Genomic DNA, 15822 nt, shown 5'->3' on the forward strand with positions numbered 1-15822 from the left:
AAAGTTTGAGTTATCATAAATCCAGGGCTTGGTTTCAGCATTTTTTCATTCAACAGATAATTATGGGCTGTTTACTGTGAGCCAGATGCTGCCTGGACCCAGCAACTTGGTGGTGGGCCTGCCCTGTCAGACATGGGCCTGCCCTGGTAGGGCACAGGGTTCAGCCAGGCGAGTGGTGGTGTCGTCAACAAAAGGATGCTCAGGTGTGGCTGCAACACCTGCAGGGCCTGGGGCTGTGAGGACCTGTCCTGGGGGGAGCTCAGGGAAGACCACCCCAAGGAAGGGGGCTCAAGCTTCCGCCTGAAAGTGAGTTAAATAATCAGGAAAAGGAGAGGGAAGAACACGGTCAGACCTGGAATTGGAAAAGGGTGCTTCGCACTGTGAAGCGAGACTGGAGGAGTTGAGGAGAGAATGAGAGAAGCCCGTTAGGAAGTGGTTTTTACCAGGCTGGGTGCGATGGGCAGGGGTGCAGAGTGCAGGAGACGGGGAGGGGATCAAGGGGCGCCACATGGGACCAGGGGGATTGGTTACGCCAGGGCTGGCGAAAGAGGCCCGGCTCGGGGTGATGAGTACTTCCATCCTGGATGGTCCTGTGTCAGGGATGTCAGGTGGGCAGCTGGTGTCCACGTGGGCTGGGGTGGTGTCAGGAGGGGTCTCAACTGCACGTCTGTGGGAAACAGGCCCTGGGACAGTAGGTGGCTTGGGGAGAGCACCAAGCAAGGGTCAGGTTTGGCTGTGCATCCGAGTCCCTGCGGGTGAGGCCCAGCTTAGAGCTCCTGGGGTGTTCTAAGACTTGACAGCCAGGTTGAGGAGCTGGCTGAGGATGAGCCTCCAGGCGGGCCACTCCTGGCTGCCGGCATCACTGTCCCGAGGCACCCAACTCCTCCCCTCCCCAAGAATTGTAAGAGGAAGTTTGTGTTTAAGGGACATAAAATATTTTGTTCTCCAAATTTTATTTAAATGTTAAAAGTTGTAAAACCCCAAAGTGTTACTATTTCCTGCCCAGAGTTGATAGCTAAGAGAAATGTCATAGAGCGCACTCTGTAAAGTGCCCTGTGTGCTGCACAGTGTTTCTCCCTGGCGTTGCAGCAGGACGCTTGGAGCTGCTGGGCACGCTCTGATCATCCCTGCTATGCAGATCTGGGACCTAAGATTTGGAAAATTGACGTGATTTCAATTCCTGTCACAATATCCAGGTCCCACACCCGGCTTCCTGCCCCTTCTGGTTTGGAGAAAGCAGTGCTGAGTGATCGATGCCTCCCCCATGCTCAGATGGTATTCTCTGTTTCAGGATGATGACCTGGAAGAAGGTGAAGTGAAGGACCCCAGTGACAGGAAGGTGAGACCTCGTCCCACCTGCCGGTTCTTCATGAAAGGTAACTGTCTGCGTGTGGGGCCTTCTCGCAGTCAGCTGGGGCCCCAGCTTCTGGGGCTGTGGTGCTGGCTCACCTTGGCAGGCCCTGCGCTGCTCAAGGCAGTTCTCTGGGCAAGACTGGCTAGGTGGTGGTGGTGGTGGTGGCAGTGGCAATATTGATGGTAAACAATAGGCCCTTGTATTGATGCTTTCATCACTTTAATGACTGCCTTGGTGGGAGCAGCCTGGTCATTCTCATTCTCACACTGGTGGCCCCAGACCCTTCCGATCGCAGCAGACCCGTAACTATAATGCAGATGGCATCAGTCATTTTTCAAAGTGGTCCTTTTCATAAGGCCGAATGTTCTAGACACCAGAATTAGCATTCTCCCCACCTCTGTAGAGATGGCCCCTTTTCCTGTAAGATGTGTCAGAAGCGTTTGTTCGTGTGGAATGGATTTCGAAATGGCCAGAGATGGCTGCTGAAGGCAGCAGGGCTCTCTCCTGTAGAAGTAATGGTGTGAGTTCAGGAGCTGCAGCAGGGGGCAGTAAGAAAATCTTGTCAGAAAAATCTGGGCTAACCCATGTTAAAATGTGGCGGAACTCTTTAGCCTGATGATGTTAGGGCTTTTTGTTTCGCTGCGTAATGTCTTGGGGGATTTGGAAATGGAAGTGAGAATTTCCAGCTTTAAGGGTATCTGATGTGCAGCAGTAGTTCAGGTGTTTCTTGTAACTGAGCGTTCCCCTTGGAGAGGTGGGAAGATGTTCTCTCTCTCAATTTTGCTGTAAGCCCGTAGATGACTTTGTCACTGCCAGCCTGTGTGTGCCGTCTAAAGCTCACAAGAGCTTCCTGTACTTCTTTTCCAGATGTTGTGACACCATTATCCACTCTTCTTCCACCAATATCCAATTCCATACCATTCAGAGGCCAGGTTAAAGGTACAAAATACGCTATATTCACTCTCTTCAGTACCTTAAAGTCCCCCTACTCCAGAGGCCAGACTTCCTTCTCCTGGATCCAGAACACAGCTGTGAAGCCAGAAGGAAAGGGGGTCTTTGAGGGGCAGAGAGCTGTTCGCAACCTCCTTAGAGGCACGTGAGCCAATCGAGCATCAGGGACAGACAGGGCACACCCTTGAGGTGTGGCAGAGTCCCATCATTCAGAGGCAGGCTGTGCTCTTAGAGCAGCCGTGAACGCCCCTGTCCGAGAGATGACCTGATGATGTGGGGCTCGTGGGAACCCCGGGTCAGGCTCGCTCCTGTGGGTGTGGGCTTGCTTGGTTTTGCCAAGCAAAAACAGTTGACTTGCCCAAGTCACACGTGCACGTGAGGGGCCCCCACTGGGGAGAGCCTGTGTGGTCAGTAGACTTAGAGCCATAGATTGTCACAGACACTGCTAAGAATACAGAGAAATGTGCAGTACATTTTGGAAAGTAAACTTACAATTTTTTAAAAGCTTTGGTATTTGCAGTGTCGGTATTTCAGAAAATTTAAATTGAAGCAGACGACCTCTTTTTTATAATAGTGTGGGAATTAATGACATCAGTGTCGCAAATTTCTGTATGAAAGTGATGGAGAAAAGTCTGTACACGTGTATGGGTACACGTTTGTAGTCATTTTGAATCAGCACCCATCACAGTGCAGTGCTCTGGTCTCTGGGTGGCAGTGTGACTCAGAAGCTTGGCCAGCCAGTCGGCATCGGCCTTACGGTTCCGACAGCAGGAGACTGCAGCATCCACCAGGGCATGGAGACTCTGGACCAGGAGCTCAGGGCTCACTGCTGAGCTAGTTCCAGAATTTAACAACAGAAGCACAAAACAGATGAAGAAAGATCGTTACTGGGACTCTTCATTCCCTTCACGGGGAGATGCCTGGATGGACACAGACAGGATCCTGTCTCCCTGCACATCACGTGGGTTGGTCAGAATTGGAAGGTGGTGCCCCCAGAGTTAGACTAAGTACTGAGTTTGGGTTTCAGTGAGTGAGACCATGTGGAAGGTTTCTACAGTCAAGAAATCAGTTTGAGACCACCCTGCGTGGTCTCATAGTGAGACCATAGTGAGACCGTGTCTCTACAAAAAAACGAAAAATTAGCAGGGCCTGGTGGCACACACGTGTAGTCCCAGCTGCGTGGGGAGTGGCAGGTGGGTGCTGAGGGGGGCAGGTCACTTGAGCCTGGGAGGTTGAGGCTGCAGTTGCGCCATGATCGTGCCACTGTTCTCCAGGCTGGGCAACAGTGAGACTGTCTCTTAAAAATAAAGAAGAAAGCAGAAGCTAGATAAGGCAACATTTTTGCGGCTTAATCAAGCATTATCAATAACTCATTTCAGAAGTATTTTTGTTCTGTAGAGCGAGGTGATACGATACAGAGGAAGTGGCTGATTCTTATCGTTTTCTAGATCATGTCTCCTGCTGTTTCTTTGTTGTGAGAAATTTGGACTTAAATGTTTCTGCCTACCTGCAGTTTTTATGAAATTGAAATTCATCAGTTTATGATCCCTCCAATAAGAACAAGTTATTTTAAAAACAAAATGAAGTTTGTGGTGTTGGCAAGGATATGGAGATGTTGGAGCCCTCATTCACTGCGGGTGAGAGGGTAAAATGGTGCAGCTGCTTCAGAAGATAGTTCCTCAGAAGCTGCTGGCTACTCACTGTGTGCCAACCCAGCAGTTCAACTCCAGGTATGCATCCAAGAGAAACGGACACGTGCATTTATGTGAAAGCTTGTGCGCAAATGTTCACAGCAGCATGACATGCAGTAACCAAAAAGAAACAACGCAGGTACCCGACAGCTGAGGAATGGATGAACAAGTGTGGCCTGTCCATGCAGTGGAATGCTGCTTGGCCATAAAGGGAATGAAGCACTGGCTCACGCCACAATGTGGACAAACCTTGAAGACGTGCTGAGTGACAAAAGGAAGCACAGAAGGCCACAGGTCCACAGAGACAGAAAGCAGATTGTGACTCACGCCACAGTGTGGACAAGCTTTGAAGACATATGCTGAGTGACAGAAGGGAGCATAGGAGCCAACAGATCCACAGAGACAGAAAGTAGATTGATTCATCATTGCCTGGGCTAGGTGTGGAGAGTAATAGCTAGTGAGTACAAGATTTCCTCTTTAGGGTGATGGAATGTTCTAGAACTAGCTAGTGGTGATGCTTACACAACTTTGTGAATATACAGCAAACCAGTGAATCGTACATGTTAACTGGGAGTATTTTATGTTATATGAATTGTACCAAAATTAGAAAATTCTTTTCTTAGAAAAAAGTTGGTGGCTGGGTGTGATAGCTCATACCTGTAATCCTAGCACTTTGGGAAGCTGAGTTGGGAAGATCACTTGAGCCCAGGAGTTCGAGACCAGCCTGGGCAACATAACAAGAGCCCATCTTTCTTTTTTAAATTATTTGTAAAGACGGGGTCTCGGTATATTGCTCAGGCTGGTCTCAAATACTAGGCTCAAGCAGTCCTTCCACCTCAGCCTCCCCAGGTATGGGGACGACAGGCATGAGCCACTACCCCGGCCTCTCTTAGCTTTATCTCTGTGACACGTTGTGATATAATCGCTTAGTGGGCACGTTGAGATTTGTGACCAATTGGCAACAGAATGCACTGGGAACACAACTTGCTCACATTTTAGAGATCAGGGCTTTGTTTGCACCTGCCCAGCTCCACGGCACGTACACAACAACTGGAGCTGTACTTCTTCATGGGCTGTTTTTACCTCTCATGGGCCTGGGTTGGATCATTGGACACAAAGTTGTGTCCACAGAGGAGTAAGTAGCACCTTCTTTAAACTGTGTCCCACTTTAGGTTTCTTTCTTTCTTTCTTTCTTTTTTTTTTTTTTTTTTGAGACGGAGTCTCACTCTGTCACCCAGGCTGGCGCTGGAGTGCGATGGTGGGATCTCGGCTCATTGGAACCTCCACCTCCAGGGTTCAGACGATTCTCTCGCCTCAGCCTCTGCCAAATAGCTGCGATCACAGGCATCTGCCACCACCCCCAACCAATTTTTGTATTTTTAGCAGACATGGGGTTTCATCATGTTGGGCCAGGCTGGTCTTGAACTTCAACCCTGACCTCAGGTGATCCCCTCGCCTCAGCCTCCGAAAGTGCTGGGATTGCAGGTGTGAGCCACCGCACCCAGCCCCTACTTTGGGTTTCTGATTTATCCCTCAGTGAACAAGCATCCCAGTCCATTTTTTGGGTCTGATCTCCTTGGCTCTGCTCCTCCCAGTTTTTTTAAATTGTGGTGGAATACCTTTTTTTGTTTTTTTGTTTTTGAGACGGAATCTCGCTCTGTCGCCCAGGCTGGAGTGCAGTGGCTCCATCTCGGCTCACTGTAACCTCCACCTCCAGGGTTCAAGTGATTCTCCTGCCTCAGCCTCCTGCGTAGTTGGGACTACAGGCACCTGCCACCACGCCCAGCTAATTTTTTTGTAGTTTTGATGAAGATGGGGTTTCACCATGTTAGCCAGGATGATCTCAATCTTCTGACCTTGTGATCCACCTGCCTCAGCCTCCCAAAGTGCTGGGATTACAGGCGTGAGCCACCCCGCCTGGCTGGAATACCATTTTTTAAGTGTACAGTTCAGTGTTAACACATTCATGTTGCTGTGTCATAACCATCACCACCATCCATCTCCAGGACTTTTTCAGCTTACAGAACTCAAGCTCTGTACCTGTGAAACGACTTCTCGTTCCTCCCACCAGCCTCCCAGCACCTGCCGTGCTGTTGTCTCTGAATGCTCACTAAGCACCACATATAAGTGGAATCATACAGTATTTGTCCTTTTGTGACTGGTTTATTTTACTTAGCATAATGTCCTCAAGGTTCATCTGTCATCAGGATTTTTTTTCTTTTTTTGGACAGGATCTCACTGTCACCCAGGCTGGAGTACAGTGACATGATCATGGCTCACTGCAGCCTTGACTTCCTGGGCTCAAGCTGTCCTCCTGCCTCAGCTTTCCACGTGACTGGGACTACAGGCATGCCACTTTGCCCAGCTAACTTTATTATTTGTAGAGACAGGGTCCCACTGTGTTATCCAAGCTGATCTTAAACTCCTGGGCTTAAGGAATCCTTCTGCCCCTGCCTCCCAAAGTGCTGGGATTAGAGGTGTGAGCCACCATGCCTGGCCTTCTTCCTTTTTAAGATTGAATAATAAGTACGGTGGCTGATGCCTGTAATCACAGCACATTGGGAGGCCGAGGCAGTTGGATCACTCGAGGAGTTGGAGACCAGCCTGCTCAACATGGTGAAACCCTATCTCTACTAAAAATACAAAATTAGCTGGACGTGGTAGAGCACGCCTATAATTCCAGCTGCTCGGGAGGCCAAGGCAGGAGAATCGCTTGAGCCCAGGAGGCGGAGGTTGTAGTGAGCTGAGATCACACCACTGCACTCCAGCCTGGGTGTCGGTACGAGACTTGGTTTCACAAAAAAAAAAAAAAAAAACTGACTGCTCTTTCTCAGTGTGGAGTGGCCGCGTTGGGTGTATCCCTCATCTGTGGAAGGACACTTGGGTGGCTTCCACCGCCAGGCAGTTGTGAAAAGAGCTGCTGTGAACAGGGGCGTAAAAGTCTCTCTCCAGACCCCGCTTTCAGTTCGTTCGCAAGTAGCCTGGCAGTGGAGTTGCTGACAACGTGGTGGTTCTGTGTTTCATCTTTCAAGGAGCCGCCAGGCTGTTTTCCACAGTGGCTCTGCCGTTTGACTTTCCCACCAGCAGCATGGAGGCTTCCGGTGTCGCCACGTCCTCACCAGTACTCTGTTCTGTTTTTTTGGTAGTAGCCATTCCAGTGGGTGGGAGGTAGCATCTTCCTGGCTTTTGATCTGCCTTCCCTGAAGGTTCGTGCCGGGCTGTCTTTTTTCATGTGCTCAGGAGCTCACTTGTCCTGGGTCTGCCTTGAAGAAATGTCTTTTGCTCAGTTTTGAATCCTTGCAAAACTGCGTTTAAAGCGGCAAGTCTGAGTGTTGTCTGTGAACCCCTGGGAGTCCTTGAGACCCTTTCAGGGGACCCTGAGGTCACAACTATATTTATTTAATTTTTTTTTATTTTATTTTACTTTTTTGAGACAGTCTCCCTCTGTTGCCCAGGCTGGAGTGCAGTGGTATGATCTCAGCTCACTGCAACCTCCGCCTCCCGAGTTCAAGCGATTCTCCTGCCTCAACCTCCTGAGTAGCTGAGATTATAGGCACAGGCCACCATGCCTGGCTAATTTTTGTAATTTAGTAGTGACTAAATTTTGTGTTTCAGTTGGTCAGGCAGATCTCGAACTCTGACCTCAGATGATCCGCCCACCTTGGCCTCCCATGCCACTTTACTTCATGTCTGTCCTGTAGTAGTAAGAATTGTAATTTAATTAAATCTTACACTTGAGTACAGATGTTTTATTTATTATTATTTATAAGATTTTTTTTTTTTTTTTTTTGAGATGGAGTCTCGCTCTGTCGCCCAGGCTGGAGTGCAGTGGCGCAGTCTCGGCTCACTGCAAGCTCCGCCTCCCGGGTTCATGCCATTCTCCTGCCTCAGCCTCCCGAGTAGCTGGGTCTACAGGCGCCCGCCACCTCGCCCGGCTAGTTTTTTGTATTTTTAGTAGAGATGGGGTTTCACCATGTTAGCCAGGATGGTCTCGATCTCCTGACCTCGTGATCCGCCCGTCTAGGGCTCCCAAAGTGCTGGGATTACAGGCTTGAGCCACCGCGCCCGGCCTGTAAGATCTTTTTTTTTTTTTTTTTTTTTTTTTGAGACGGAGTCTTGCTCTGCCACCCAGGCTGGAGTGCAGTGGCCGCTCTCAGCTCACTGCAAGCTCCGCCTCCCGGGTTCACGCCATTCTCCTGTCTCAGCCTCCCGAGTAGCTGGGACTACAGGCGCCCGCCTCGTCGCCCGGCTAGTTTTTTGTATTTTTAGTAGAGACGGGGTTTCACCGTATTAGCCAGGATGGTCTCGATCTCCTGACCTCGTGATCCGCCCGTCTCGGCCTCCCAAAGTGCTGGGATTACAGGCTTGAGCCACCGCGCCCGGCCCCTGTAAGATCTTTTAAAAAAACTTTATTAAAGTCATATTTATGTACCATGAAATTGACCCATTTTAAGCATACAGTTCCATGATTTTATAAGTACATCCCTATGATAAAATTTAATTTATAAATTAGGCACAGTAAGAGATTAACAGCAATAGCCAATCATAAAATAGAGCAATTATAATAAAAATGTGAATGTGGTCTCTCAAAAGAGCTCACTTTACTGCACTCAGCCATCTGATGACGTGAGATGAAATGCTCGCGTGATGACACGGAGGCCCTGCCACGTGGCATTGGGCCCCTCGTGACCTCCTGCTGATGCATCAAGAGGAAGGTCATCTGCCCCCTGGGTCACAGCCACAGTGAGCACAGCACCGCCGTGCTCCCAACGGTTGTTGGTGGCCAAGAGGGCTGCTAGATGACTAGTGGGCAATTAGCGTCGTGGACAGCGTGGATCTGCTGGACAAAGGGATGATTCGTGTCCCAGGTGGGACAGAGGAGGTCGACACAAGATTTCTTCATGCTGCTCAACACAGAACATCATTTAAAACTTAGGAATTATTTTTAGAATTGTTTATTTAATATTTTCAGACCACAGGTAACTGAAATTGTGGAAAGCTAGAAAGCAGAGGAGGGGTCCTACTGTGCATGTCTCTTAGTACTCAGCATGGCAGAGTGGCAGGGCGAGTAGAGCCCCTGCCAGCACTCAAGTCCAGCGGCCTCAAAGGGCAGCACGTGCAAGGCTTGAGCTGCGGCTGACCCTGTGCACTCTCCGTGGAGCACACATTCATGACAGACTGGCAGACATGCCAGGGCATGCAGGTCCGGGTCCTGGCAGGAACAAAGTAAGCCCGTGGCTTCAAGGGGAACAACGGACAGTGTTAGTATTATTAAAATTGAAGCTTTCAGTTGAAAATTGGTTTGTGTGCTCACCACCTTCTCCGTGTGTCAGGACTTTCTCAGGTGACCATTGCTGGATGTCACAGAATCATGCCTTTGTAAAAGACCCATTCAAAGTTCAAGATAGACTCACGGATTTGAGAGAAGCCAAGCTGGGAAAGGCTGATGATAGGATTCGATTGCAGCTCAGTGTAAGGAGCTTTCCCGTGCTGAGTGCGGTGTCAGGAAGAAGCTCTCAGCACATCTGAAAAGGCTTTTAGATGCCCCTCCCTTTCTAGCTGAGTCTCTAAGTAGGTCTGTAATGTCCTCTCCTGCTTCAGCCACAGCAGCCCTTCATGGCCGCTTGCACACAGATGGGAGGCCAGGGGTTTTCCAGGGTCAGCATTCAAGGGATTCGCAAAAAGGCAAAGAATGCCGCTCCTCTCACCAAGTGTTTTAAACTAGTTTCATAAATACTGGTTACTATCTATCAGATACCTTGTTGTTACTCAATAATGAGTTATCTTTAAAGGCCTTTCTCGGGGCCGGGCGTGGTGGCTCAAGCATGTAATCCCAGCACTTTGGGAGGCCGAGATGGGTGGATCACGAGGTCAGGAGATCGAGACCATCCTGGCTAACACGGTGAAACCCCGTCTCTACTAAAAAATACAAAAAGCTAGCCAGGCGAGGTGACGAGCGTCTGTAGTCCCAGCTACTCGCGAGGCTGAGGCAGGAGAATGGCGTAAACCCGGGAGGCGGAGCTTGCAGTGAGCTGAGATCCGGCCACTGCACTCCAGCCTGGGCGACAGAGCGAGACTCCGTCTCAAAAAAAAAAAAAAAAAAAAGCCTTTCTCAATTTCTATTACCATTATACGTGTCAATAGAAATGACCCATGTGAACCAAGGAAACAGTGAATGGATATTTACTGTATTCAAAATCAGAAGAGACATTTAAAGATTTTTCATGTGGGCTGTGCTGGAGCATGAGCTGAGCCTCACTTCCTGCCGTCTCTGTTTAGTTTCTGGATTTTGCACGTTTCCTGTCTGTTTCCCTGATCCAGTTTGGGTTTGTTGCTGCTGAGCATGCAGGTTCCCTTTCTGTAGTTACATTGTTCAGTGAAAAAAAGCGAGGTTCAACACAGAGCATGATATATATTCTCAGGTAAAAGGGGGAGTGATTGATGGATGGAGCCCCAGTAGATTCATAACTGCCTCTGGCAATGGCCATGGGGTAGGAGGTCGACTTCACAGTGTACCTTTTAGAGTGGGTGGATATTTTTTATTTACAAGTATTTCCTTTTATTATGAAATACTTCATGTATGTAAAATAACACAATATTTACACAGGCATGAAGATTAATAAGATAATAAAATAGTTGGCCGGGCGCGGTGACTCACGCCTGTAATCCCAGCACTTTGGGAGGCCAAGGTAGGCGGATCACCTGAGGTCGCAAGCTCAACACCAGCCTGACCAACATGGAGAAACCTCATCTCTACTAAAAATGCAAAATTAGCCAGACGTGGTGGTGCATGCCTGTAATTCCAGCTACTCGGGAGGCTGAGGCAGGAGAATCACTTGAACCTGGGAGGTGGAGGTTGCAGTGAGCTGAGATCGTGCCATTGCACTCCAGCCTGGGCAACAAGAACAAAACTCCGTCTCAAAAAAAAAAACAAAAACAAACAGTTGCTACTGTGCTGACATTCCAGTTAAGAAAAAGACCAGCATCCTGCCTCGAAGCCAGAAATAGTATTAGACATTTCAGCAGTGAAGGAGCTGCCTGCCTCCTCCCCGCTCCCGCGGCCTCTGTCTCTCCTTGTCCTCTCTGGCCTGAGGCCATGTCTTTGTACGCAGTATCTGCGGGACTGTCTTTATACTGTTAGAATCACAATCCACATACATTTGGGTTTGAAGTCCCAGTTAGAAACAGAAGAGTATACAGTTTGTATACCAGAAGATCTTTATTTTTGCTTCCATTTTCGGATAATTTTTTTTTTTTAAACAAATTGCTTTTTAAATTATGAAAGTAAGGCTGGGGATGGTGGCTGACACCTGTAATCCCAGCTCTTTGGGAGGCCGAGGCAGACAGATCACCTGAGGTCAGGAGTTTGAGACCAGCCTGGCTAGTATGGCAAAACCCCATCTCTACTAAAAATACAAACATTAGCTGGGCGTGGGGGTGTCCACCTGTGATCCCAGCTACTCGGGAGGCTGAGGCAGGAGAACTGCTTGAACCCACGAGGCAGAAGTTGCAATGAGCCGAGATCGCTCCACTGCACTCTAGCCTGGGTGACAGAGCAAGACTGTCTCAAAAAAAAAAAAAAAGGAAATAAAGTAATATGGACTGGCAGAAGTCAAGAAAATAAAATCTAAAGCCCCTTCCCACATTCTCAACAGTTGGGTGTGTTCCTACACAGATAAAAGTTCACATTTTAAAAAGGTGGATGGGACAGCAGTGTTCTTTTTGCCTGACATCTGCTTTAGGTGTGTTCCAGCTAGAGGTGCAGGCCAACTGTGCTGCTTTCCAGAGCCATCTTCCCCTTTACTCTGGCCAGGGGCAGGGCAGTGCTCAGCACCCCCGGGCAGGTGGCCCCCGAGAGCTGAACACTGTCACTCACTAGCGTCTGGTGTCTGGCGGCAGCCCCACGCTCACCTTCTCGGCTTGCTCTTCGGTGCTTGCTGCTTTGTTCTCTTCTGCCTTGTTCCCCTTTTCTCCCCCTGCCAATATCAGTGAGAAAGGATCTTTTTTGACAGCAGGTTCGTAGGTGATGTCCTAAAAATTTTTGTAAATAGAAGAACAATAACATTTAGCCACCACCCAGATATATATTCTAGATGAAAAAGTGGTACAGAGGCCGAGTGCAGTGGCTCACGCCTGTAATCCCAACACTTTGGGAGGCTGAGGCGGGCACGTCACAAGGTCAGGAGTTCAAGACCATCCTGGCCAACATGGTGAAGCCCTGTCTCTACTAAAAATATAAAAATTAGCCAGGCATGGTGGTGTCCACCTGTAATCCCAGCTACTCAGGAGGCTGAGGCAGGAGAATCGCTGAAACCCAGGAGGTGCAGGTTGCAGTGAGCCAGGATTGTGTCATTTCTCTCCAGCCTGGGTGACAGAGCAAGACTCCATCTGCAAAACAAGATAAAGGAGTACAGAAAAGCTGTGGTTTCTGTTGTCAGCACTTTTCTGTACTTGGACATTTTTTACAATGAGCTTTTGTTACTTGTTTAGTTACACACATGATTTTGAATACTGCATGAGTATTTTCTTTTTTCTTTTTTTTTTTTTTTTTTTTTTGAGACGAAGTCTCGCTCTGTGGCCCGGGCTGGAGTGCAGTGGCGCGATCTCGGCTCACTGCAAGCTCCGCCTCCCGGGTTTACGCCATTCTCCTGCCTCAGCCTCCCGAGTAGCTGGGACTACAGGCGCCTGCCACCACGCCAGGCTAATTTTTTTTTTTTTTTTTAGTAGAGACGGGGTTTCACATGTTAGCCAGGATGGTCTCGATCTCCTGACCTCGCGATCCTCCCGCCTCGGCCTCCCAAAGTGCTGGGATTACAGGCGTGAGCCACTGTGCCTGGCCTCCCAACCTCTTTTGACTTACGTGTGATCTCTGAAATGCTTTTAGAAATTTTAAAAATTACTTTGTCATTTTTGCATTTCCAGATAAGCAATTTTAAGTTTACTTCCTTTCATGTTTAATTTGGGTATTGTTATTATGTTGTGTTGAGTTGGTTTTAATGCAAGCTTAAGTATTCATGATGTTTAAGATTAAAATTTTAAATGATTTAAAGTCTAACTGCATGTTAACCCATTGAAAAAATTTCTAAAATCACTTAGATACTATATGCCATATTTGGTTTTAAACAATGTATACATATTATCTATTCAAAAAAGTACATTTTTAAAAAGTGATTCAGTAATTAAACACTTAGATGTCTTACATTCTGCACTGAAAAGTCGAGGTTTCCTTTACTAACCCTGATGTTCTGTTGAAGATGAAGGTTTGTGATTGTTATTTATGAGCAAAGTGTAAAAGCTCTGTTTAAATTCCAGAAATATCTTGAAATGCTCTGTGAGAATTTTCATAAGAGAAATGCAGATGTGCAGAGGTGGCCAAGGGCACCCGGAGCACACCTGCAGGCTTCTGGTCGTTGTTAATGCTTCTCATTGATGTCTATTTCAGCACAAATACAGTTCACATCCAGTTGTACCTAGATGAGCCTGGGCCAGGGCTGGAAGCAAAGCTCTGGGGCTTTTCTGGTTTAAGGGGAAAATTAGTACTCAGACAGCTGGTATGCATGAACTCTCCACAAAGTGACGTTGAAACGGGCTGTTTCCTGTGACCAAGGCGCCATGGGTTCCTGGCAGCCTCTGGGGAACTGCTGTGCCTGGGCAGGTGCAGCTGCCTGGCTCAGCCTCTCCAGGCTTATCCCACCCATCTCCCCGTTCAGTCCCCACTGCTGTGTGGCTCACCATCAGGCCTGGGTAAACATGGCCACTGCCCTCTCCCACCCCCAACCCCAGCAGCTGCCCTTGTGCAGTTAGGCTCTTGTGGACCCTTTCTGATCTCACTTTTGTTTCCGTAGGGAACTGTACCTGGGGAATGAATTGTAGGTTTATACACCCTGGAGTGAACGACAAGGGGAACTACTCCCTAATCACCAAAGGCGACCCCTTCCCGCCTAATGGCGCCCCGCCTCTCGGACCTCACCCGCTGATGCCCGCCAACCCTTGGGTGCGTGATGCCTCTTCTTTATTGTTAGCACATCAGCCAGCTGAGCTCTGTCTGAATCTCAAGCTTAAGACAAGTCGCTGTGCCTTAGTGCAGGCTCAGTGCTCCCTTTCAGCTGCTTCTGTTGTCCCGAGTGGAAGCAGGCCTCGGCTTTCTGGGGATGGAGTGAGGCTTGGTGGAAGGAGAGCGGCCACACGCGGCCAGCTTGTGTTGTTTTGATGTTTTTACTGTCTGGTTTCTCTGTACACTTGAAAGTTTTACTTTCTCACCTTCTCCCTTCTCATTTTTCAACAGGGTGGGCCGGTAGTTGATGAAATTTTGCCTCCACCCCCTCCAGAGCCCCCAACAGAGAGTGCCTGGGAACGAGGACTCCGGCATGCAAAGGAGGTAACAGAATTCGGCAGAAATCCTTACAAGAAAGGTGCTATTACAGGCATGGTTCTTGACAAAACTGGGATTTCCTCAGTCCAGAGACAGCCATGGAAAGCCCCAGAAAAAAAGCTCTGAAGTTAGGGGTCGGTTTCTGTGGTGTCTTTTTTTTTTTTTTTTTTTTGTGAGATGGGTGTTTCACTCTTGTTGCCAGGCTGGAGTGCAATAGCCCCATCTCGACTCATTGCGGCCTCCACGTCCCAGGTTCATGCGATTCTCCTGCCTCGGCCTCCCAAGTAGCTGGGATTACAGGCATGCGCCACCAGGCCCAGAAGGATGGAGAATTATATCTAACTGTCTCAGGCAGCAGCCCAGTAGGCCAGGAAGTTCAGTCCAGGGCACACCCACTGTCTTCATGGGGCTGGATCAGCACTGGGCCCCTGACTGGCGCTGCCCAGGAGCACAGGGTGCCGTCTCCAGCCACTCACAGAAAGCCTGGTGAGGCTGCCCTCACCGCACCGCCGGGATCTGCGCCTCATGTTCCTGAGACTCGGTGCTGCTCCTCTGGAGAGAGCTTGGGGCTTTCTGGCCCCGTCACTGCACACTCCCTCCCTCTAGGCCCATGTTGGCCCCAGTGTATGAACTTAAGCTCTGGGAACCACCCTGCTGGCACCCAGCCCCGCTTCCTCATTTTCCTGGTCAGCCTCTCTGCTGGGAAATGATGGACAAGATGTTCCTCCTCTCTCCCTCGGCATGTCACCTCCTTCCCTCTGAGACTCCAGCCACTCCACGTGCTGCTTGTCACTGAATAACTGAACCGTGGGTTCAGTTCCAAGGGTAGTTGAAGGAAGTGATGAATGCCTCACGTGGGCACACGGAGGCTGGGGGCAGCTGTTCATGCAGAGACGGGCACAGACTGCCCTCCCCAGAAAGATGCCTGTGCTGTGTCCGCCCCTCACCCTCGAGCACTTGCAGCCTGCGGCTCCTGCTCCGGGGGGGCTGCTGCAGTCGGGTGGGGCGGCCCTTTTGTGTTTCCTAACAGCGACGCCCAGCATTCCCTCCGTGTTGACTTCTTTCTTCTCACAACGGTAGGTTTTAAAAAAAGCAACTATCCGAAAAGAACAGGAGCCTGATTTTGAAGAGAAAAGGTTTACGGTGACCATTGGCGAAGACGAACGGGAATTTGACAAAGAAAATGAAGCTTTTCGAGATTGGAATTCTCGGATCCCGAGAGATGTCAGAGACACAGTGTAAGGAATGGCCCCGCCTGCCCCTCCGTTTCCTCCCTGCCTGCGGCCATGTCCGGGGCCCCAGGGTGCCCTCGGCTGGGGCCCAGCCCCACTTGCTGGAGTCGCAGTGACATGCCTGAGAGCATTCAGGCATGGTCCTCACAGCTCATCTCAGCTTTTTGCTTCTAGGAAGGAAGCGTTACGGCTCTGTGCTGTGGGCCTTGACTGGCAGCACTC

General features: G+C 49.4%; 1 protein-coding gene across 9 annotated transcripts in view; it reads left to right on the plus strand.

The window, feature by feature from the left end:
- The window catches only part of ZC3H18 (zinc finger CCCH-type containing 18), a 68313-nt gene that overhangs the window by 16733 nt on the left and 35758 nt on the right, over positions 1–15822 (plus strand). For 5 of the 9 annotated variants that reach the window (XM_033219316.1, XM_033219319.1, XM_033219313.1 and 2 more), the window contains 5 exons: positions 1292–1376; positions 2222–2293; positions 13842–13990; positions 14282–14374; positions 15449–15606. In XM_033219316.1, the coding sequence (XP_033075207.1) occupies positions 1292–1376; positions 2222–2293; positions 13842–13990; positions 14282–14374; positions 15449–15606 (557 nt within the window). The remainder of the gene's footprint in view (positions 1–1291; positions 1377–2221; positions 2294–13841; positions 13991–14281; positions 14375–15448; positions 15607–15822) is intronic. The other 4 variants (XM_033219321.1, XM_033219322.1, XM_033219318.1 and 1 more) reach the window with 1 other exon arrangement.

Source organism: Trachypithecus francoisi, unplaced genomic scaffold, assembly GCF_009764315.1.
Source record: "Trachypithecus francoisi isolate TF-2019V2 unplaced genomic scaffold, Tfra_2.0 Lachesis_group10, whole genome shotgun sequence".
Classification (NCBI taxonomy): domain Eukaryota; kingdom Metazoa; phylum Chordata; class Mammalia; order Primates; family Cercopithecidae; genus Trachypithecus; species Trachypithecus francoisi.